Genomic DNA, 25,435 nt, shown 5'->3' with positions numbered 1-25,435 from the left:
ATATCAAACTAATAGGTGACAGTCTCAATATCAATAATTAAGCTTACCTAGAATTACAATTATTCTATAATTCAATACTATGCTGCATTGTGAAATCCATTTGTTTAAAGAGGAAAAAAAGCAAAGTGGAAGAAGGCACAAAAGCCATTTGTCAGACCAGACTCGCTATCAAGGACTGAGCAGTCAAGGCCAGGCAGGCGGCAGGCCCATGTTACACCTGGCTATGAGATAAGGAATTCTACCCACTCAAACACGTGAAACAAAGAGCTTCTTCAGGAATTCAATGGCAGTTCCAAATTAGAATTATACTTAGGGAGTTCATGTCCCGTAATCATTTCCTGAGGGCCACTGAACAAGGCGACACACAGAATGGATGGATATCAAGATTCTAACAAGGGGGTAGGCTTACATCAGGAATTCATCACAGAGATACTGCATGTTTGAATCTTCTGTGGATAGAAGTCCTGTTATTTTGTGCATGTTTGTCCATTTTCTGGGTGGTTAGAAGTCCTGTTATTTAGTGCAAAGTTTATTGAATGAATGAATGTAAGACTTTCACATTCACAGTGACACACTGTACAGAAGTTGTCCTACAATTTGTCCTGAAAAATCTGCTTTGACAGACTCTGGGGAGTGCAAAGCTTGGGCACAGGCTTGGAATGTGCCCACTGTGCAGTTTGAGATTAGTCTATCCATAGCCTCCATGAATGTTCAATAATTCACACTTGCCATTAGCATCACATTTCCCTGCTATGTTAGTGTGAATAAGCTTGGGGGTTCAGACGTATGTTTAAAGGAAACATTTGCAATCGTTATTGCTGTTCAATTAATGATCTACCCATTGATTGTTGAAGATACCTCTTCAGCTTAGGTGGTATACCATGTTTTGATTACAATGTCTGTCAAACAATGTATAGCTTAAAAATAAGTATAATGTTGATCTCATGTACAGTCAATCCTTGCATCCATCACTCCATCTGTGAGTGTAAGTGTGGTAACATGTCTCTCTAGCCCCATCCCTCAGCGTTATGGAAAACCAAGTGTCAGGACAAATCAAGGACTGTATCTTATAAGGAATCTTTAGTTTGGGGTGAATTCCCATGTGTCTAGTGAGAGTAAATAATGGGCATAATTTACAGACACAGGAGGTCAAGTTGAGGACATGCCTACTCTCATTTACCCATAAACAGTATCCATGGATGCTCAGTCACATTTAGCCTCCTTTCAGAGACTCTGGTGTAACATAACAACTACCCCTGCTATGGCTGATGCACTACTCTTAGGCAGTGAAAATATTCCAAGTTGCTTGTTCAAAATTGCAGCAAATTGGCTGACAATGCAAAAAAAAAAAAAAGGGAATAGCAGGGGCCAAAATATGAGAGCATGAAAAATTCAAGAGCCTGCCAGTCAATTATTAACTCTCTGTTCCAGACCGGGCAAGACCCAACACACAGGTCTGCTATGATGAAGTACTGTAGAAGTGTGTTGAGTTTTGTGGTGGGCGTCTTGCCTGTTACTGTGAACTCCACTGAAGGTCAAGGTGAGGGCAGATTTGTCAGAGTCAACATGCTGAATTTGATATCATATAAATCCATTACATGCCACTACTACTAAAACAACACATGGCCCCATAGCCATTAATATTTCACCTGACAACCCATTTATGAGCTTTGGCAGGACCTCAGACTTACATTACAACTTAAAAGCCTAGCCCCCTGTACACTCTTACAACTACTGTACCCGCTAATGTTTCCTGGGAGTTTCGACATGGGAGAGAGAGTGCATTCTGTTCATAGACTATTAAAATAGACTGTGACATTTCAGGTAATGTATGCTAATTGATTTGGTAATACTGTAACTGTATAGACCTAATGAACTTTATAGGATGTAGTTTTGTTTTATTTCTGTTTGAAAAAGTATGAAACCTACTTTAAGATAAAGATTAGTTATTTGCTACAGATTATGAGTCGCTATATTTCATATAAAGAGTGAATGTATCTATGAGAAGTCTGTCTTAATTACACGTAATACTAAAACAGGAATAACAATCTTCTCCAAGCTTGTTTCAGTGTGCTGTCTCAAAGCTCCTTTCCTGAACACCTGATATTGTAAATCCCCCCATTCCAAGTATTGTTAAATTATTTTGTCCACTGAAAAGCAGTAAGCCTACACCCACCTCACTCAATTTCATTGACTACTGACTATAAGATCATTCCCCAATTCTGCACCAAAATGACTATGACAATATTACAATCTATTATCAATGTGGGAAGTGCACTGTAGTGCTGAGGTCTGTACGTTTATTAGTCGTGTTAGATGGTACGGGGTAGAAGAAGACAAACCTGTGCAAAGGAAGGATGTGCCAATCATTAAAAGGGGCGTTCCTAGCGCGCACAGGTACAAGCTGTAGGTGGACCGTTTGATAACGGTTCACGAAGACACTAGGCTGCGTTCAAATGGCAACTCGGGAGAAAACGGGAACACAGAGACATGAAGTGCTTGTGGACGGATATAGTGACACAGTGAACTCAAGGGAAGCAGAGCCTCGACCTCTCGACAAATGGTTTTGCGTTTGATCGTGTAAGTGCACCCGCGCTGATGTTCTGCAATGTCATCTATGGTTTGCGCGCCGGACGGGAAGACGGAAATAATTTATAACAGTAACCTTTCCATGCTCCACAAGTTCTGCTCTCCGCGTGTTCTTTGACCTGAAGCCGAGCGCAGCCCACAGAGCTGAAGACGAACTCCAAAAGGGCAACCGAACTAGCAACGGTAACGTACTCTAGTTGCTGGCAAGTTTGAACCTCCTGTGGTTTGTACCGGGCACTGGCGCGCACGGTTCATGTTGGGCGATGGAGATATCTGCGAGATTTCGCACCATACTATCGTTGCTATGGATTTTTCAAGGTAAGCTGATTATTTAGCACAGGTATTCATTCACCTTTCGTCTTTGAGTCTATGTAGCCTCGTGTCATTTACAGCAAGTGTTATAGGCTAACTATGATAAACACCTGTAAACTGCGCACGAGTAGACTTATGCCTACTACTTTTTACCTTTGAATGTTGTAGAAGTCTAGTCACAGATTGGTAGGCGTAGGGGTGGATTTAGCTTCAAAGGTAGCAGACGAGTAAAGGACGACTCACATCGCGTATTTGAAGACATTCTTCTACGAGTAAAATCGCCTGGAATTAGCCTCTTCTCATTTTGTTTAAATGGAAACTTAAAAGAATTACCTCGTCTCAGGCATTTCCCGATTTCGCTCAGCCTTCCGAAAGATGAAACACTCGCATTCACACGAACCCGCATTCACACCAGCGTCGCTGTCATTAACATTATTTTCTCAAACTCATCTTATTTATCATGCTTTCAAAAATACAATATAATAAAGGTCCGAAATGTCACAACCGCAGCACAGGTAAATGATGCACAGGTCACCTGAATGCGAGTGTTTTTTTCGGAATACTGACTGAAATTGGGGAAATAAGTTAATTCTTTCCAGTTTACTGTGCCCCTATCTAAAATAAAATGAGCAGAGGCTAATGACAAATGATTTCACTCCTAGAAATGGCTTAAAATCCGTGATGAGCGGAGTCGTTAAGCCGTCTGCTACCTTTGAAGCTGAGTTACTACCACCCATATGCCTACCAAGCTGTGACTAGACTTCTACAACATCCACATATAACAAGTAGTATGTCTAGTCACAAAACCCCTGAAATGTACAGTGCAGTAATAGACGTTCTGTTTTGTAGTACCTGAAACTCCATAATGATTTATAACTGAACATCAGTTAAATGTGTGCCTCTGTCTTACCAGTGTCTTACCAGTAATACATAAATAAGCAAGAGAGTTAATGTATAGCCTCACATAGTTATCTGCCAACTAAATTTAATAAATAATAACTCTGAGCTTTGGACATTTAATGGGCTTCCATTAAGAAGGTGTTACCTAGTTAGTATTACTTTTATATTTACATATACACGACATCCAAATGTAAATATCAAAATAATACTAGTCACAGATGGGGCTAGGCGTAGCCCTCTGCATATCCTACTCTAGGGGATGTTAAAACCATACTGTACCGAACAAAGAGAGTAATGTAAGACCACCTCCATCCACTATTATACCACAATGTACGGTATGGTGTCCTCATCGTGGAAATAAATATTTGGTATCTCCTGTATCACCCCAAATCTATTGTATATTGGCCACCAGCAAAAAAAAGATAGCCTGTCTAAAGGTTGTCTAAAGGTTTAACACCTGAAATTACATTAAAATGTGTTTTAAAGCTCCACTTTTAGACTTAATAGATCAACAAAATGTTGCATAGACCATGGAGAAAATCAATTTTCACTTGCAACACTTTCTATGACTATCTATACTGTATCTGTTGTGTTCAAGGAATGACATTCCATGAGAGCAGCAATACCTTTTTGAGCATGATTGAAATCTATGCATGATTTGTTTACATTGTTTATGTTTTTGTTGGAATAAGAAACTGTCAAGTAAAACCTAATGGGGCTATCGCTCTGTCACCTAGCATTTTTGAGTTTAGCCGTGCTTTAAGCGCGTTCCCCAAAAACTGACAATTTTCTATGGCGTGTAAATCCTGATTGCTCTGTCAAATCAATCATGAGTTTAGCTGATTCGCAGTGAGAGTTCGCGGAGAAGTGTTTAACCTGTAACTGCACTTTTGTTCTTCTTTGGTTGTGATTACCTCCATGCACATAAAGGCAATCGCGTTGTCCACCACCAATGGGTGAAATATGGATAGCAGATTAGATAAACAAAAAAGAATCGCATGCATTATTTTTTCATTGTTCGAACCAGTGAGCCTACATTTTTGTCTAGCAATTAGAAGCACCGTGGCAGATTTTTTAGGTAACGATATCGCATTCCACTTTCGGCACCGGGCAAGGATTTTTTCGCTGACATTAAGCAAATCAAATAGACAGCTAGCTCGCTTTATTCACAGTTCAGCTAATGAGTTTGTCAGCTTGTTTTTGGCTAAACTGTAAACTGGCTAAGCTGTCTAAGCCAGTGAGTTTACAGTTGCAGTTAGCTACTGTGAGGAGCTGGCAAGCAACTCCACTAAAAGCTCTATCATCATTTAACACATGTTGTTCTAGTGAAATCTGCACAAATCTGTAAACATTTTATTGCGGTTCCACTGAAACTGCGGTATTCGGCCACGAGGGTGAGGAAAAACCAAACCGCGACAGCCCTAGCTGTCAGAGCAATAGCCCCATAGGTCCATGTTGTTTTGTTTATTATGAGGTAAAACAGTTGTTCTACTCTCATTGAGGTATTCAGCCATATTCATTATAATCAAGGAAGCCTATATTAAATTATTTGAAATGTCTGTAAATATGGCTGACAATGGCTTTAAAGCTGCGAAACAGTGCTGTGACTTTGGGCATGAGCTCAGGAATGTGATGTAGAGTGGGGTTGTTTTTGGGTGAGTCAGCTTCATCCCAAAACATTGTAACCCATTTTGTGTTGTCAGAGTAGCAGTAAACCCTCACAGATATGATTGACACTGGAGTGCAGCGAGATGAGCATTGTGGTCACTAATCTGCAGGTCGGTTGAAGTCAAAGGAGGCTGTGTAATCCTGGCATTTTAACAAGGCAATGACAAGGTACAAATTCATTGGTGGAGGTCTTGGCTGATGAGATTAAAACGTGAGTTGTGACGAGGGCTTGACCTCTCACCTCTCACCATGTTTGACTAGGATTAAAATGACCAACGTGAAGTGTGTTTGTACACTCACACACTATATCTATGCAGCAGGGAAGTGAACCCTTGGTGGGTAGTAGGCCATAACATAGTGTAGTTGAGATAGCACCACTTGGTTTAGCACCACAAGAGAGGACTCACCCAAGGTTGCTTGTACCGGTGGCATGATTACTCATGAAAATACGGAATTTATAATACATGTTTTATCAATAAAGAGAAAATGGAGTTTCCATTCTTTAATTGTAAACTTAAATCACTACCTGAATTGAAATTGAACTGACCCCAATCCTGTATATTTAGTTTCCAAATTTATAACACTACTGTATGTTGCTATGGTTGAATGCTTGCAGTCATGTCCTCTCAACCCCTGCCCTTGTACATGAAGATAACCTTCTGATAACCTTGATGTACTGCATTTATTGTGTTGGAAGATGATTACAAAGGCTGTGACAGAAGGTCCATACAAGTAGCCAGTTACTATTTAATATATGCAAGATTAGAACTTCTTGCAGTATTCTAAACGTAAAAAATTTAACAGGCGTGTATAAAATGCCAAGATGCCATACATTTGACTTTACATGAAGTACAAAATTCACTGCACACTATTCAGGAAGTCAATTCTAAATTTAGTCCCACAGTTCAATTGAGTAGCTAAGGGGGGTGGGCTGTAGAGAAATAACACCAATTACAGTGAACAACATGTCTTACTGTATGACGAAGAGCCATCCAATATATTTGGAGGCCAAATTAAGCACCTCTACAAATAGCCAGTTACTATGAAAGCGAACAGTTTTATTTGAGTTTGGATAGTTTGTAATGTAGGTTGTAGTGCCACTGAAAGCAATGGGCGGCGTATTGATTTTCTGGTGTGACGGCACTATATTTCCACGGATGCGGAAAATCTTTTAAAATCAAGAATCGTTCCGTGATTTATAAGACACGGCTACAAGGGCCCCCAGAACCTCCTCTCATGTCTCATTTTAGAATTCTCTGTCCGGAGCTTGTTCATGCTTCTCAGTGGCTCCTTCTTTCATCCAGGGGTTTTTGGCCTTCAGAGGTGAGCACCTTGGTAAAGTCCTCAACATCCTGTCTCCCTTTCCTTCAACAAAACAGCACTTGCCTTGACCTCTTCAATTTACTTTCAAGTCTTTAGCTTTAGCTTCTTCTGCCACACTGACCCTGTCAGAACATAACTCCCATCTTCTGATTCAGCTTCACAAGAATTGCTCACCTTTTCAGAGGTTTGGTCATAGCCCACCTGGCCAGCTTCATCAGCCAAGCTTTTCATTAGGTTCTCGTCCACCATGCAGTCCTGCCACAGCTCTTCGGCTTGGAATGTCTCCATCTTCCGGTCAAGTGGGCTAGCAGGTAGGGAAGCCAAGTTTGGTTTTCAGCCTCCCCAGCCTGGACCTCCTTTCCTGGCAAGGCTAGATTGCACTCATCCACCTGGACGGCACAGTAATGTAGCACAACACAGTGATTTGAATTTAGCATTTCAAGCTCACTACTCACCACTTCTAGTTGAGTTAAAAGTTGGAGTTGCTTTTTGGCATGTGTTGCCAGATTACTGCTCAGCTGCCTCAAGATAGCCTGATAGTGAGCTTCCATGTGCTCAACCTTTTGTTGGGTTATCTTGACCTCTTCCTGCTGAGCTCTCTGCTGCTTTTCCACTTGCAGCTCTGCTCTATTTTTATTTATTTTTTATTATTGGCCTGAAAAAAAAAAAAATGTGTTTTGTAACAAGGTGTTTCAGAGAACTGTATTTTTGTATTTTGAAATTACCTTTCAACAACGATTAGACTTTGACAGCTCTAATAGAAAATAATATAGGGCCAACTGATAACTTTTTTCACTAAAAGGTATTTTATCTTCTCCAGTCAGGGACGTGCTGCCTAAAGGGGGCGCTGCTGAAAATGTTGTGAGGGAGGTGAATGGGGCTGTGCCCCCCTTTCCACCCAGAGAAAATGTTGCCCATCATCTGTTAAACAAGCAATTCTGGTGACTTTTGATGGGAGAGTAACACAGTGGTTAGTGTGAGTGAAGAGCATGAACTGACCGAGTCTCAGGTATATGGGACTAGGCCTACAGCTGATTCACCCGAGTGCACCTGTCCGGACACGATACACAGCTCTGATGACAAAGGTGTTGCATATATTTGTCAGTATATCAATCCCAGCTCATCCGAACCTGCGCTACAATCTAGGAGGCGCCTACAGTATGTCAATGCACACCACCACATGAAGTCATCGCATATACACTCACTGAGCCTTTATTAGGAACACCTGTACACCTTCTCATGGCGGAGGTGGTGTAATGGTGTGGGGAATGTTTCTTGGCACACTTTGGGCCCGTTAATACCAATCAATTATCGCCAGAATCTCTCAAAGGAATGTTTCCAACATCTTGTGGAATCAATGCCACGAAGAATTGAGGCTGTTTTGAGAGCAAAGGGAGGCCCTACCCAGTATTAGTATAGTGTTCCTAATGAAGTGCTCGGTGAGTGTAGTGAGAGGCAATCAATTCCAGTTATGATGTAAATGTTCCTGTCTCAAGACAGATTAGCCGACACCATCACACCGTAGTATTAATTAATTAGGCTACTTCACCTTTATCTTTATTACCATGCTAGTACATAGGAACAGGACAGTAAAATGGAGTGGTCAGTTACTGTTTAATTTCCGTGTAATTCCTTGTGGGACCTATATATAAAACGTCTGTATGTTACTACTACGCCCATGTGTTATTCATGAGAGTAGCTACATTTATCTCTACTTTTGGAGCAGGCATTGATGTGGACTGCTTGGTCAGGGTTTTGCTCTGTTTCACACTCTGAATGAGAGGTTGCTGATGCCATGTAACTCTTTGGTATCCCTGGGGAGAAAGCAGTGAAATTAGGGTAGAGGTCCGTTAGATCGAGACGGTCTTTTGTCAACACACTGACAGAGAGCTCATAGGTTGTGAAAATGCAGCACTATATCTCAAACTGGCTAATTACAGAAAAAGAAGCCTGACATTGCAGGCTTGTTTGAATGGAGAAAGCTAATTCAATACATTCACATTCAATAACATTCAATAGTTTTCAGTTGTATTTTTTTTTAATCTTGATTTTGTAACATAGGCGATACACTACCTTGTTAAAATTGAAGAGAAACAGCAACATACCATTGGGTATGATAATGAGAGTGAGTATTGTACTTTATGGCATGAAAGTATGAAACAATTACACTACTTTGTTTTTTTCAAAGAAGATTTACTTCAGCTGTGTCCAGAATTGCATGAAGTTAACAAGCAAATGATTCCATTGTAACAGTGGAGGTGGATGGAGCTTCTGACTAGACCAAGATCCCCTGCTTCTCAGCAGCCAGAGATCATTAGCCAAGCTAACACCCAGCTAGCTTGGGCAATTATATATACCCCCCACCACAGCACCCTGGACATATTTCATTACCGAGTCAATATTTCACCTCATTAACTCCAACTGCTTGCGCTGACTGGCAGTCTTCTATCCGGAGACAACTTTCTCCTAACTAATGGGCTAACACGTTTCAGTGATTTGTACGAATGAATTCTGTATGAATGAAGTATCGACATGGCATCGAAACATTCTACGTAGAACCAAAAGGGTTCTTCAAAGGGTCCTCCTGCAAGTACCAGCCAAAGAAGCCAAAGAAGCGTTTATTTTTAGTTTTTTTTAGCCCTGTGCTTGTGGCAGGGTAGAATTCAGCCATCAGTGCACCCCTCTGTGGCGTGTTAAGAACTTCAAGGTTCTGATGAAAGCCCTGGCCATCGGATGCAGTGAAGCGAGAGACACACACAGACTGATTGAGTGCAATAAAGGTGCTGCCACCACAGCTGCAGCCTGACAGGAGCCCCCCCCCCAGTCACCCCCCCCCGCCATCCCGTCAGTCCCTCGTCACATCTTCCCATCTCCATGTGACTAATGATGCAAGGTGATGTGGGGGGGTGGTGGCAGACTCCGGCTGAGGTTGCCGGGGCACTTAGCCGGTAACTCCGCCGCCACCATCACCCCCTCTCTGCCAATTAGTGAGTCAACCAGCCCAGCTTCGGCCCCCTCTGTTGAGTTTCATAGTGATTTTTAAATGTCAATTTTTTTTTTTTTCTTTCTTTTTAAACTTCATTAGAAATGCTTAGTCGTATGGATTATACCCATATACTGTAGCTTTTCTGAAAGGCAAGCTAATACTAAGACATGTGTGTATCCTACTGTGTAGGTTTCCTTGGTGTGTACATGAATGACTGAGCTTATCTCAGAGAAAGCAGTGTTTACAGCCCGGCATGGGCGAGAACCGTGGTAGTGATTTAGGCCAGGTGCATCCTGGGAAAATATGTAGCACGCACTAATGAGGTACAATCCCCCCTTTAAATGAGGCCTATGCTCCGATAGACACCAGGACGTGGGCTTCAGAGATCTCACACATGTGCACACCTGCACACACACACGCACACGCACACGCACACACGCCAACACCACTAATAATGTTTGAACAGCCCTTTGTTAAATGCAACCAAAATCTCTGTAATAGCATGTCTTATTGACATTCATAAATGGCTGCTTTTACCTAAATGGGCGGTTGATTTTCACGGGTATAATGTGTGAAAAGCACTGCTCTGTAAATCCTGCTTTTCTCCTTTCTTCTTTGTCGAGCAGGTAGTAGAAGTAGGAGATGAGTTTTGTAGTGAGAGGATTGGAGATTAGAGTCATTTGGGGATAGGTAGAGCCTCAGTCTCCAGCCTTCCACCGCATTGTTCTGTAGGAAGCAGAGTGAATTCGCAATGTGAGACTGGAGAGATGGGAGGTTTTGGGGTGTAATTGTAGCAGATTGGTTAGTTGTGTAATGATGGATGATAGGCCTGCACAGGAATAGCTAGATGAGTTTGTCAGTGCGAAAGGGCAGGAGATGGGTCCTCTGGAACACAAGTGGAAGATTGATGGTTTTGTCCATGGGGAGGAGATGAGAGATTAGTATTCTTTGCGAAGTGAGAGGCATCCTTTATCCCCTCTGCTGTCTCCAAGAGGCTTCATGTAAGGCCAGGTGGAGGGGAGCGATTGACCTGGTTTAAGGCGAGGTGTCACCCTGCTGGTTTAAGATGCCCCAGGCCTAGTTACATGAGATTAATGAGGGTCCCGCAGGCCAATCCTGCTGCTGGCTGGGGATCCACCTGCACAGGATGTGGCTTGTTCTCTCTCACTGATTAAAGCTTATAAGTGGTTAAGTTAAGTTTAGTTTCAAGTGTTTGTTGTGAATGTTAAAAACATAGTTGGTTGTGTAGTAGGTTGTAATTCCATTAAAAGCAAATGGGCAGTGGAATGGTTTTCTGACGTTATGGCACTGTATTTCAGCGGATGCTGAGAAATCTTTAAAAAAAATCAAGATTGGTTCTTTGTCCTATAAGACAGGTAGTTCAGTCTGATGTCAGCTCCCAGTCAATTTGAGTTTGAGACTCCTGCTGTAGAGTATTCCTAGTTGTTAGGTATTGTACAGTTCAGCACTGTTTTGCTCAAGCACAATGGGTCCCATAGTCTACAGATACAAGTATGCTGTGTCCTGTATCAACCACCACACTTAAATCCTGAGGAACAGGCACTTAGTGGCGTAGCACAGTAATGCGCACACCACGTAATCGCAAGGTTCCTGGTTCGATTCCGACCCTCGACATATCTTGCATGTCATCCCTCCTCTCTCTCACCCATCCTTCCTGTCAATCTCTACTGTCTCTATCTCAATAAAGCGGAAATGCCCTAAAAACATATTTAAAAAAAAAATAATAATCCTGAGGAACACTGCTCTCATATCCTTAGATATCTCACAAGTCTTCCGACCTGTTATGACAGGGAAACCTATGGCCAGGCTCATATACCCTCAGGTAGTAATTTTAGTTCGAACATCAATCACTGTGTATCACTGTGTTTTTACTATGTGCTGTCCCTCCGGTAATATGGCAGTTGACATTAAAATGAATACCTCCGGGTTTAGAGTACTGCTGGAAAAAATAGAAACATTCCACCAAGCAGGAGAGAGACCAAACAATTGTGTTTTTACTGTGAACCTTTTTTATAAAAAAAATAAATAAAAATTATCCAAGGGTAATTGTCACAATTACCTCTATCCTCTCTCTGCATTGACTTGGAATTGAAACCAGGTAAGGTAATATCCTTAACATCACTTGTAAGTGATACCTGTCTGATCTGAGCCATACACATGGTCATATTCTGTAATACCATTGATTGACCATTGATCAATACTCACTGATTTCTAGAAAACATTGTTAGGGGAGAACTGAGTCCAGCTGGGAAATCAACACTGAAACTGCAGCCGGCTGATGAATGGATTTGAATGGAAATGCGATAGGCGCTCTGCAATTTCTCATAGATATTGGAATTATCGGGATTCAAGCTGTTCGACATAGTTCATAGCATTGAAGAACTACCAGTACATTCTATTAATAAGACTGTCTTGAAGGTGCAACAAAACTAGGACTCCCGCACATCAAACCCAAGGGTCTCCCAGTAGGCCAAGAGGATATCCTCATGGTCCAAGGGCAACATTTGGGCTTACAAGTCTCAAGCAGGGCTACCCCTCACACGAGCATGGCTCCAATTCCAAACCACCTCTGCAACAAATTACACCCAAGACATATGTATGCCCTGCCCTGTAGTATGCCCTCCACTAGTCATATCTCATCATACTGATGTAACAACACCGGAAATGTTATAAATTAGGTGACATATCACCAGGAAAATACAGAGTGATTTTTATCTGATGTATATGTTTTTCCCAGGAATTGAACTTTTTTTTTGCCTCTCTCATTTCTATTTTTGGCCCAGAGGTTGCTTGGTTGGTTCTTTAAATTGATCTAGTCTCAGTAATGTGAACAGGGCAGCTTCTGAGAAACCTGCTCCAAGCTGATAAGCCCTGTAACCATGGTACCTTCAGAGGCATAATGTATAAATCATGACTCCATCAAGTATTTTCCATTTTAGGTGAAGTCATGTGGACCACCTGGCTTGGCTTCTACTCCATGTCCCTAAAATGTGAAGACATTTTAGTATTTGACCCTCAGTCAAGATATTTGTTAAAATCAGAAACGAACAGTATTTTTCTGTTAAAATGACCCAAAGGAAGAACATACTGTAGTTGCTGCCAGTCAGGGGCTGTTGCGTTGAGCAGTAGTTACATAAAAAGAAATTCTCCTATTGTATGTTGGTTTGACAGGCAGTTTCCTTTGAAAGTAATGACTTCAGTGAGTCACATGTTTCTATATCATCCCTGCTATTAGTTAATATACTGTACGTAATCACCACAGAAAAGCAACCACCACCATGTACTCAGCGTACATTGGCATTGTCAGAAATGTATTGCGAAAAAACAATTTTGGGGTTGAGAGGTTCTGAGTGAATCGATGACAAAGCAGTTTGGGAAATTGATTTACAGTGCTGGGTAAGGAAGGTCTCTGATCAGCTGAGCCTGACGCTGAAAGCACAGACTCTGTCTCACAGTCAGTGACATTCACAAACAGGAAGGTTAGGGCCACTTCAGTGTGAGCCCACCTTGGTGAATGTTGGCTGTTTTTGGAAACCCATATTCTCTTTCACAGGCGCAGTCACAAAGCCTTGTACAGAGATTATACACTCTTAAAAAGGGTTAGAACTTCGGCTTGTCCATGTTGGAGAATCCTTTTGAAGAACCCACTACTATGCATTTAAATCTTTCCATCAGCACAGTCATGTGCATGGCTATACTCTGATGCCTTGACCTATGGGAAATTACTGAATTACTGTTGTTCTCAAGCCACAGATACAGAGCTGTGAGTTGTTCAGTGGAAGCAGATGTTATCAGACTGAAGACACTGTGGTATAGAGGCTTATATAATCTCCCAGAGTGTTAATGGGACACATTACATTAGGTGCTGAGAGCTGAGAAGAATGCAAAAGAGTCTGGCAAAGGCAAGATAAAGTAGATGAATGTTTATTATGCTGCTGTGCAATGCTTAGGGGTTAGTAAACTATTTAATCTTACTCTATTTTGTGTCTATTTTGTATCTAGTCACTATATGTGTGTCTCTGATAACTCCAACAACTAACCACTTTCCTCAACGTGGAGGGCTTCTATTTGAGAGGAACAGGTTCCTGTTAATGAAATTCCTCATTTCTGTTCTAATTTCACACCTGGACTACCTATCAGCACTTTAGGAGTCTTCAGAGACTCTTCCGTCTCAAACCTTTGAAATCCCCAGCAGCCTGCAATCCTAGATAACCCTCCCCGTTCCACTGAAGCTGTTTGGAGAGTACCGATTTGATCGATGCAAGACGATTCTCTGCGAACACACATAAATAATTCTTACTTTCTCTGTCAATTAGGATGACTTTGCTTTCATATCATGTTGTTTGCGGTTGGTTCTCTGCGAGCCAAGTAACCGTCAACGTCCATTATGACATGTAGCAGAGCAGTGGTGAGGTGGATGTGAGACACAGACATGCTGGGAGTGGTTGAAATACTAGGCTTGCGCTTCTCCTACTGCCTGGTATCAGTTTACTGATCTTGGTTTTGCATTCCTCTATTCCACAAACTGACCAAGTTGTCAAAATATTTCAACAAGTTTCCCAAAACCAGATGACAATTACTATTTTTGCAAACAGATAAATCATGCACTCATTTAGTTATAGTCGCTGTGGTATAGTCAGGATAATCAACTCTGTGTGGTTATAGAGGTATTTTACACCTCGGACCTCTGACTGTTTTCCACCTCCACGGCGTTGATTATTTTCCTAGAATCACACACCTTGTTGTTGATTATGTATGACGCCCTCTCAACGGTTGGAATCATCTGCGTTTGTGAAAATCGCAGTGTCCGTCTGGCTTTAGCGTGGTCCTGTAACTGTGTTGTGCTGGGAACAACACATTGTTCTCGTGTGTCATTTGTTGTCATCAATTGTCTCAGATGGACAAACAAAGCCTCTTACACCATACTCGCTTCACTTCCCAGAAGAGCCTTTCTTTTGAATTTGCTTCAAGGCAGGCTAGATAGGCCACTTTAATCACGTTATTGGTGCAACAAGGTTCAACACTGTGTGTGTGTGTGTGTGTGTGTGTGTGTGTGTGTGTGTGTGTGTGTGTGTGTGTGTGTGTGTGTGTGTATGTGTGTCTGTGTGTTTGTCTGTCTGTGTCTGTGTCTGTGTGTGTCTATGATGGTCTGTTACATTTCCCAATAATTATATTAGTCTCTCTAGCCAACCAAATCATCCAGTCAAACAACAATAGTTTATTCTGTATTCATTTGAATGCATATTGACTTGAGGCCTCTGAGCAGATAAAAGTAATTTAATTTGGGGCAGATTCATCAAAGGTAAACCATGAATAGTAGAGATTACATGGTGTAAAACCTCAGTAATAGCTTGTGAATAGGGTATCCACCCACCCAGCGCACTAGCAGGCCAGCCAGGTCCCTATACCTAATGCAATTGTCTCCTGCATCAAAGCGCATACTGCACAGTGGCCAGATTAAGACGTGTTTCCTGTACGGTAGGGAATCTGCATGTCCCCAGCGCCCTCCCCCTTGAAGCCAGCTTGGGCTGATAATAAGATTAGAGTGTGGAGAGACAGCTTAGGGACCTGGACTAAGAGACATCAGCTATCCCTCATCTCAGAGAGTAACACTGTATAGGATAAAGCACGGTGGGGATGGGGGGTAGGGGATGGGATTGGTGTTAAGGGCAACAAACAGTCACTCACTGCTCAGCCTTAACACACACGCATGTATGCAAACACAAATGTGTAGGCTTGATCTCTTTCTCTCTCTCTCTCTCGCTCTCTCTCTCTCTCTCTCTCTCTCTCTCTCTCTCTCTCTCTCTCTCTCTGACACACAAAGATACATTTAAACAAACACATAGGGTATGCATTCACACAAACATACTGATACACAAAAAGACTCACACTAATCCCACTCAGTGCTAATCATCTCCCACACACACACACACATACACACACACACACACACACATACACACACACATACACAATTCCACCCTGAACTTTCCTCCACCCTGACAGGCTAAGAGAGTGTGGTGTCATGGCGGCGTCTCCATGCAAACAAAATAATGCACTTTTGACCTGTGGGAGAATTAAAGACTTAACCCCTCCACTGCCAACTGTCACACATAACAGATCTAGCCACACACAGATTGTCAGTAATAAGATGCAAATGAATTAAATAATCGACACGCCTTATGGAGACAAAGTAAATACGTAAAGGCCCATACAATAACCCTGCGTGTTTGGGGTTGGAGACAGAGACCGCCTCCGGTTATTGCATAATGCAATATTGCAGCTGTATACTCTGCTGTTAGCTGTGAAGTCTGGGATGTGAGATTAGGTATTGGTAGATGCATATACGGTATATGCTCTACGGAGGCTTGTGTTTCTCAGAGAGCGTGCTAGTGAGGATGCGGGGTACAGTACAGTACTTGTTATACCTGGCTGGTCGTGTGTCTGCTGTAAGATTACCCTCAGCTTACCCTCTGTCAACTGTGATTGTTTCTGACGTGTGTCGCCTGCCCATCACACATCTCTCATTATCCGTGGCTGTTGTGGCTCTGCCCGGCCCTCTGTTTGGCAGCTGTCTATCTCATCTGGTTATGACAGATTGTGGGCTGGCTCTCCTCTCACTCCCTCTGCCCCGGCGACCTTTAAGCCCAGGTGCCATGTCCTCCCGCTCCTCCATCCCTGGCTTTTGACAGAGAAACTGGATAGAACCAGCACATGGTGATTTATAGTACCTGATGCCGAGTGCAGCTGCTGCGCCGGGTTTGGAGAAGGATGTTAGAGAAATGTTATTCGGGAAATAACACGACATGACATCTCTAGAGCGGAATATTCTGTCAGGTGGATATCAGGTTTCTCAGTCGCTGTATTCTTCTCACAGTGGTTGGTCTCATCAGTGACGACTGGAAGCTAGAGCACCTCCAAATCTAAAATAACATCACATTAAAGCGACTCAGTTCTTATATCCCCGCTAGGTGTTTGTGTGAAAATGTTTTAGAAAAGTAAAGGTTAAAAAAAGACATAGACGTACGTATATGGTAATTTATATCTTCTCGATGTGCATACTGTATGAGTGCTAACATCCTTTTCTTTTATGTTTCTGCGATGGCTGCATCTCATCTCCTGACATCGCTACGCTTTATCTTTTCCAATTCTCTGCTGACTCAGCCTCTCTCGTATACTGTATCGTACGGCTGTTGATCGATTAAAGCACTGGCAAATGTGACACACTTTTTTATCTCCTTCTGCCGTTACATATGTCATAGATTTGCAAGTCCTACCTGCTGCCGCTGCTATTTTGAGCGGTTTTGTAGATCAAAAGGACAAGTTAAGCCAAAAATATAACTACTTACTTTTTTTTTCTCCTTTTTTGTTGACTATGTCTCAAGTGCAATGTGTGTCATGCCAGTCTCAGGATAGCAGTAAATCTGTTCCATTTATGTCTGTTTTGGTTTGCAGCTACTGTACCTAACCTGTCTTCTCTCATCTGGGTCATAATTTAACAAAGTATCAGTGTATAAAACGTGGGAAGGACACCATATTGAACGGGTAAGAGGCTTGTTCCAGAAAAAAAGCAGGATCACTGAATTATCTGCTTAACTGCGCTTTCTGAAAATCTGCAAGGAAATCAGAAAGATTAGAGCTATCTGATTTAGGAGAGTTCAGGACTCCATTCACCTCCAAACCAGCTTGAACCTCCCGAAAAATCTCACTCACACACACACTACCAGAACACTAGAGGTCAAGCTGGAGGAGGCTGGTACAGTATCTAACACCTAATCCCACTGTAGAAGGGAGTACTTCAGTTTACACAATGCTCTCACATGCCCCCACCGCAGATTGCCCAGGCCTAGTTAAAGACTGGGAGTATGGAGACCCGGCCCGAGAGGCTTTAAAAGCCTGTCTCGGTTAATCTGTAGTGGCAGGGTGTGAGAACGATTGAATCCATTTACGCTGTGACATAATCCATACTGATTACCCTCCTCTCTCGCCACTCCGGTTTACATCCTTCCCGATTCTGTTTGAAAAGGCTATGAGAGATTATTTTTAGCCCCTTCTTTTGTTTGCACCGTCTTTGTCACCCTTTGATAATATTCAGTCATGGAACAGGCCCATGTGCGAACGTCCTGTATGTTTATTACGCACGTAGTGAATTAAGCATGCTAACATTTTTTAATACCAAGTGAGGGATTCATTCCAATATCTGTTGTAGAATAATCCTTGTTACAGTAAACCCCCCTATGGCTTCCTCTGAGGCGACGTATCAGTCAGTGTCCTTGGTGGTGTCCAGTTTATCAATCCCATTTACTTCTACTTTACATTCTAAGACAGACAGACAGCAAAGGTCTTACAGACTTAGAAAGCAATGTCTTTTTTCTTAAAATTCATTTCTCACCCATCTCATTATCTGTAATTATAGCCACAGTATGTGTTCAGTCATTTAGATACCAGATCAAACAGAGTGTAGAACTGTGGTTGGAGAGATAGCTAACTCCCTGGGGGTCTGTGAATGCTTTATCGGTGAACTCTGTGGAGAGTACAGCAGCAGCAGCAGCAGTCTGGGGTGATGATGAGGGCTCAGGTGGGGACATGGACAAAGTGGGACACACATCTCTATTTGGTTTGGTTTGGTTTGGCGTGTGTGTGTGTGTGTGTGTGTGTGTGTGTGTGCTAGCTGAACACTGGCCATCATCCTATGGAGCCAGCTGAGCCTTGGTCAGGGCCTCTTACAGCCTCCCAGCTGTATGTCTGTCTGCCTACCCCCTTCTGCTGCACTTTCTATCTCACCCCATGTCGGTTCATTTCCTGTCCCATGAATATCAACTTTGTCTGTGAAATAATCAGATCTGGGTCAAAAAGCATTTGAAATACTTAAAAATAGCCTGAGAATTGTGTGATGTGTTAGATTTCTAACCACAAAGTAGGGCTGTCGTGTTTATGTCATCAATCACCAATGATGAGATTCCTGTATTTTCAGAGATGCCTGCATTTTGATTGGCTGTCCAGTCTACCCCATTGTAGGTTAAAGGGATTGGCCACTCTAAAATCACCTTATACAGTACCTTCAATACACCAGTCAATACACCAATACCATGCTTAGTAACCTAATAACTAGCAACTGCGTAGTAACTTTCAGCAGCAACAAATTTGACGCAATCTTCTTCTGTTATTGGACAATGTCTGTGGAAGCTTGGAAGTTTGTGGCTGCTTTACTGCCAGTTGCTAAATAAGCTGTCGTGAAGGTATGTGGTTAATCACAGAAATATGATTTTAGTGTGAACTATCCCTTTAAAGACTCATACATTCTGTTTGTTCTGCTGCGGGTCACGTCCTAGAGGTTTTGAAAGGTTGTTCTATTGTGTTAGAGGGCTGAAGGTACACACACCTCAGGTTTGGAAGCCTTGCGTGGGGGGACGGCAGCTGCCTGGGATTTTGTTTTTGTGTTCCTACCTCTTGACCTTCTCTCTGGAAGGCTCCTTCCTGGCTTCCTGGACCACCCTGTTTTAACAATGGAGAGGAAACTGGGTTTTACGGACATTGATGAGGAGGGGTTGTTCTCTATTTAGATTCCAGGAAGCCGTGGTGCGGTGTTTACGTTACCATCAGCATGCTTCTCCCCTTTTCAAAGGCAGCGTCTCTTTAATCTTACCTGTCTGTGACATGGTGTGTTAGCATGCGTGTCACAATCTCACTGTTTATACCCTAACTAGCTTGAGAGGCTTTCGAGTGTTGCATGTCGCATTCAGAGATTTTCGCGGGCCCTGTCATTTCACTCTGACGAGAGCCTGAACTGAAATGGGAAATCAGATCACACAGCTCCATTAATTATCGCCCTGCCTTAAGGTGTGTTTCTACACAGGCAGGTAAGTGGCGTGCTAGACACAACCAAACACTCTTAGAAGAAAAGGGTTCCAAAAAGGATTCTTCAGCTGTCCCTGTGGAAGAACCCGAGAACGCTTTTTCACAGAGGGCTCTACATGAAACCAAAAAGTCCATTACAAGCAATATTAAGAAACTATCAACAGATATATTCTGTATATATTTTTTTATATTACATGTACTTTACCAAGTACAATAAATAGCTAGGTCTAGCTTTTTTTTTCATGCCCAATCAGAGGCGGGGGTGGTAGGGATTAAAAATTCAATACATGACATTACATTGTGCAAGCAATGATATAATCTTAATTGCGATCTTCTCATTGCAAAACTGATCTATCCTTTTTTTATTTTTTATTTTGCGCAAATCACCTGGGCCTGCTGGTTCTGGATAGATCAGGCTGTAGTATCCTTGTTACCCCTGCACTACAGGAGCGACCTGAACCACACTGCATCTGGCTCCGATAATTTCCATTTCGCATTTTCCTTTTTTTCAACACTGTTTCAGCAACTACTGGGGGGGGGGGGGGGGGTGTAACCAGGCCAGCCCATTACAGCTCAACTCGTTTGGCTCTGTAGTGTAATTAGGGTCGTAGACTCTCACTCAGCCCTGACTCTTCACTCAGTCACCAGCGCGTTCTCCCCGGGCACACATTACAGACCCAGAAGATAAAACAGCCACCCCCTGCCCTACCCGCCACACTAATGGCTTATAAATATCTCCTTCAAAGCCCAAGATGGGGGCGGGGTGGAGGGGTGGAGGCCGCTCTTGTGGTGCGACGGTGCAGACCAATTTAAGTCCACAGCTTTTCCTTCTTTTTCCTTCATTTCCTGCCACCGTTCCACCGCCACAGGGACCTGGGGCCAGTGTGGGCCGTCGGATGATGGACAGCCGGGCTGATGAGGCCAGTGACACTGTCAGAATTTGACATGAGAGAAGTGGATGAACCGCCCCCCCGTATGACATTCAGCACATGAACACGTGCACACACACACACACACACACACACACACACACACACACACACAGGCATGCACACACACACACACACACACAGGCATGCACACACACACACACACACACACACACACACACACACACACACACACACACACACAGAGCAAACAGGAGCTGTGTGTGCAAAGGTTGGAGCACAGGTCCTTGAACTGCACTGGGCCCTAGTCAAAACACAGAACCTTGACTGTTGGGAAGTGTCTCACCCCAACTCCTCAAATGGCACTACGTTATTACTACTACTATAATAATATACTATAATAATAACCAAAGCCCTCTTTCCAGATCGATCATTATGCTGTAAGTGCATTTGCTAATTCTTGTTGACTGTTTTCTAGCCTTACCTTCGTGCTGCGGTATTGTCTGTCTCTCAGTTCATTCCGCCTCTCTCTCAGAGCCACGTAGGTGATGGCCGTTGTAACTGTGACAATGATCGATGGAGATGTCAATATTAAATGAGTGTGGTGGTTATGATCATGTCGTTAATGATGATGTAACGGTCATATGTTAATGGTTACAAGCTAAAAGCTAATTGTCTTTACGTTGATTAACACTCTCTTCAATTGAGGTTTGTCACAATTTATCATTCAAGTGCGCGTGTGTGTGTGTGTGTGTGTGTGTGTGTGTGTGTGTGTGTGTGTGTGTGTTTCTGTGTGTGTGTGTGTGTGTGTGTGTGTGTGTGTGTGTGTCTGTGTGTGTGTGTGTGTGTGTGTGTGTTTCTGTGTCTGTGTCTGTGTCTGTGTGTGTGTGTGTGTGTGTGTGTGTGTGTGTGTGTGTGTGTGTGTGTGTGTGTGTGTGTGTGTGTGTGTGTGTAGGTGGGTGGGTGGGTTGTGGTATAGTGAATCATGCACGAAGATTGATATCAGGAGGGGAGTGTGTCCAAGTGGCACAGGCCTATAAGTAATCTGGAGTGGTCCTCTATCAGTCCCACTTACCGTTGAAAGATACTGTTTCTACGACGACACAGATGATTGATGTACCCTTCAAAGAGCCCACTATGGAGATAATGCATTTCACCAGTCAGATAGGAATACAGATGTTTCTTATAAACCAAGCCCATCTGGGAGAGCTTCACAGTGGGTAGGTATGTCAAAATAGCTTTTGATGGCCATGGCATAACTCCCACCTCTAAATTTCGTGCCTGTCTCCAACCTCTCCGTAAAAGATGTTCAAATCATTAGCAGTCATGATTATTGTGCTTCTTGTGCTCGCTCACATACATTTGAAATTGGCTTGTGCTGAAAAGTTTTCTTCCCTGCAGTGTTTTCCTTAATAGATGAATAATAATATGATTGTGTGTGTGTGTGTGTGTGTGTGTGTATGAGAGAGGGAGATAGAGTGTGAGAGAGAGAGAGAGAGAGTGTGAGAGAGAGGGGGAGTCTTAGTCTATGTGTGCGTGCAGAATCAATTTGGACACAATCAAAACTTAAGAGGGATTAAAGCTCCTGTGATGAGATAGCACACTCAAAATAGCTTAAAATAGCTCCAGAGCTTATGCTAATGTAATCCAATTTAAAGGAGCCTCCTCCAAATATTTATTATTTAAGCACCATCTGTTTGAAGCCCCAAGGGTCAGCCTAGTATGCACTGTTTTCCACCCAGAGGGCTATCTCATTGTCCTACATGCTAAAGTGCCTCCTCACCATCCAGAATCCGGCATTCACCCCCACTATGCCAATTTCCTCTTCACATCCTCTCTTACCTTAATCCTCTGTTTTTAACATTGCCAAACATGAGCTTAGTGATGAAAATTGTCAGCTGGACACACTCCCAATGAAGACATATTTTTCCCATTATTGACTTCCATTTACTCTTGAGATGTGATGTCGGTTGTGGCCCGTGAAGCGCAGCCCCTGACGTAGCCACTCACTCTCCTGCCAGTCAGTTTGATCGCTCCCCTGTGAATCCCTCTGTCTCTGCTGTGAAAAAGACCTCTGGCCCTGGAACCTGCTGCTTACTTACACTAGCCCCCAGATTAGAGGCTCATTTGAAGACTGGCACAGGAGAGAGAGAGAGAGAGAGAGAAAGAGGGTAGAGGGAGGGAGAGCAGGAGAGAGAGATAGAGAGGGAGGAAGGGAGGGGGCGACGGGAGTCTTAGCTGTCGCTTTAGCACAGGACCCATGTGAGGTAAAGATGAGTGAAAAGAGAGATTATATTATGTTATATTATATTATTATTTTTTAGATTATTGTGAACGATAGAGTGGTTCTGGTTAATGAGAGTTGGTTTATCTCCACACTGGGTGGTTCCCGAGGGCCCAGACTAGGGTGGGTGGCTGTGTGCTTCATCTTAATGTGGTGCAAGGCAGGGTAATACACTTGTGTATTGATGCTGTTCCAAATTGCTTTTTTACTTTGTGAAGACACAGCAATTTACGACAATGTTCCATGAACTATGGAGTTTGCTTTTCAATTGGCTTTTATAATTGTTGAGTGTGTATTTTGACTGATTTGTTGCTGATTGGACTAATTGAAACAAAAGGAAATCTTATTTGTTCATGAATTATTTCCACTCAAGGTGGTCCACGACACGTTTATCATCCATCTGTGTGGTTGTACTTCGTTGTTGAGGGTTGAACTTGGTACTTAGCATCCTTCATAAAGATCTGCTGCCCCCTCTTGGCTGCTCATTGTACCACAGTGCATACACATTTCCTAATTGAGCAACAGCTGGGACTCATGCATGACAGTATTTGCATTGCTTTGATTATTTTCTCACAATTTTCAGAACTCTGCAATCCTACAATCCTAATGTCACAGGGACTGCATAACAGTTGAGTCACCAGCATTTATTTATAGGCAGAATTAGAACATTTTGAAATGTTGAACATGGATGCATGTGATATTGCAGACTGTCTAATTTAAAAATATATATATATATATATTATACAGTGGAAGCATTTTCCTGGGTTTAGCTGTTGTTCAGTTCAGTTTTGTCTCTGTCTGCAGCCATGCACACACACACACACACACACACACACACACACACACACACACACACATCCCAGATGGAGACGGCTACGGGATTAGGGAAGATGTTCCTTCTTTTAATAAACAGTAGAATGACATCACTCTGAATCTGAGGATAAACCTGGCCAAAGAACCACAAGGTAGTCACGGGACTGAAGAGCATTATCCCGCATAATCACGGCGGAGAGTGTCATTCTAAATAACTGACCCGATTCATCCCTGTTCAACAGCACGCTGTCCAATATTCATTCACCTACAGGGATGCAGTTTATGGTCATGATTACGAGATCAAAACTCTGAAGGGCTTTCTTATTCCATATAATTGTTCCCATAGGAACACTTTATAGCATTATCCAAATATACTGCTCCCTGCGGCCCACTAAGAATCATCCTAGAGTACTTACTTTTTTACTTATTACTATTACTTTTTGCATATAATCACACACCTCATCATAATTCTAACCCTAACCCTATATCAATTTCCTCCTAGGAAGAAGCACAGCCCCTTATATTCCAAAAGCACTACTCGTTTGAAACACACACCGACAGTAATTCATGATTTATGATCTTTATGATATGCTTCAGGAGGTGTGTAACTTTTTAAATCGCATAGCTGATTTCTTGACAATGAATCAATGTATTGTAGGTATGTTTTACCTTTCTGTACTGTATGTTTTTCAGATATTGTCAATTGCCTCTTGACAATATCTGATGTTTTATACTGGAGCTGCTATCTTGGCCTCCCTTGGAAAATATGTCTGAAAGGGAAGGTTCACTATTGTTACGCTTACGTTCTTTTTTAAGTACAGTATGCATGCTGATGGTTTAAATGATTACCTTTGTTATTTAGTTATGTCCGCAGCCGTGATCGCTCAACCTAGAAATAGAATAGCAGTTAACAGGGTAAGTAACTTCTTGCTCCATTAAGCACCAAAACGTTCTTTTACAAATTCCAAAGCTACTTGTGTAGCAACTATAGGTCCTCTGAGGGCTGTAAGTGGGCATCTAACCAAATAATTATTTCAAATATAATAATATCTTATTTATCTTTCTGAGTAGGTGTCTCAGGGCACCCAGAAAACCAGAGTCAGACCGGCTAATACAAGCGCATTTAAAAAAATAACTAAAACAGGACTGTGTCCAGGACTGTCTGTCATTCAGACATTCTAACAGCTTGTGATGTTGAAGACTCTTATTTTGATGAGGAGAAAGCATGTCTTTGCATTAGCTGGCACGAGGTGGGGCTGAACCAGGCCTGCAGCACCACCCTCTGGCCCTTGACCACCTCCATCTCTCTTCTGGGAATCTCCACTCTCTGGGAGTCACCTGTCACAACAAACACAACAGCACAGAGACACAGTCAGTCACACAAAGTTTAACAATGCAATCCATCACTTCATTTAAACTTTCCACAAGAAACAAGTAGGATATCATGAAACTGGGTCGATTGTCAACATGGGAGATATCTAAAAAGGAATGTTAGTGTCTAAATAGTGAACCACCTTTTAAAGACCTCGATGGGACTTCCTGGAAAAATAATAATAAATAATAAAACAAATTTCAATGATGCCATAATGGAGCTCACACCCAATGAATTCCCCTCCTCTGAACCTAAACCCGCCACAAGCATCAAAATGAGGTTTCACCGCTAACAGGATTTGTGAGACAAAGTGCAACGGAAATCAGAAAAAAACAAACCATGTTTTTACTGTGGTGTGGAATAACTCATTTTTAATAAAATGATGATATTGAACTCATGGGTTATTACTGATGAAAGGG

At 42.5% G+C, this 25,435-nt stretch overlaps 1 protein-coding gene across 1 annotated transcript in view; it reads left to right on the top strand.

The window, feature by feature from the left end:
• Positions 1-2,852: 2,852 nt before the first annotated feature.
• The window catches only part of esamb (endothelial cell adhesion molecule b), a gene marked incomplete at both ends in the record, with an annotated part of 36,356 nt that continues 13,773 nt past the window's right edge, over positions 2,853-25,435 (top strand). Inside the window, one exon of the mRNA XM_083685482.1 lies at positions 2,853-2,907. Coding sequence (XP_083541608.1) covers positions 2,853-2,907 — 55 coding nt within the window. The remainder of the gene's footprint in view (positions 2,908-25,435) is intronic.

Source organism: Argentina silus, assembly GCF_951799395.1.
Source record: "Argentina silus genome assembly, chromosome: 14".
In the NCBI taxonomy this organism is placed as follows: Eukaryota; Metazoa; Chordata; class Actinopteri; order Argentiniformes; family Argentinidae; genus Argentina; species Argentina silus.
This window is presented reverse-complemented; position numbering and strand designations above follow the sequence as displayed.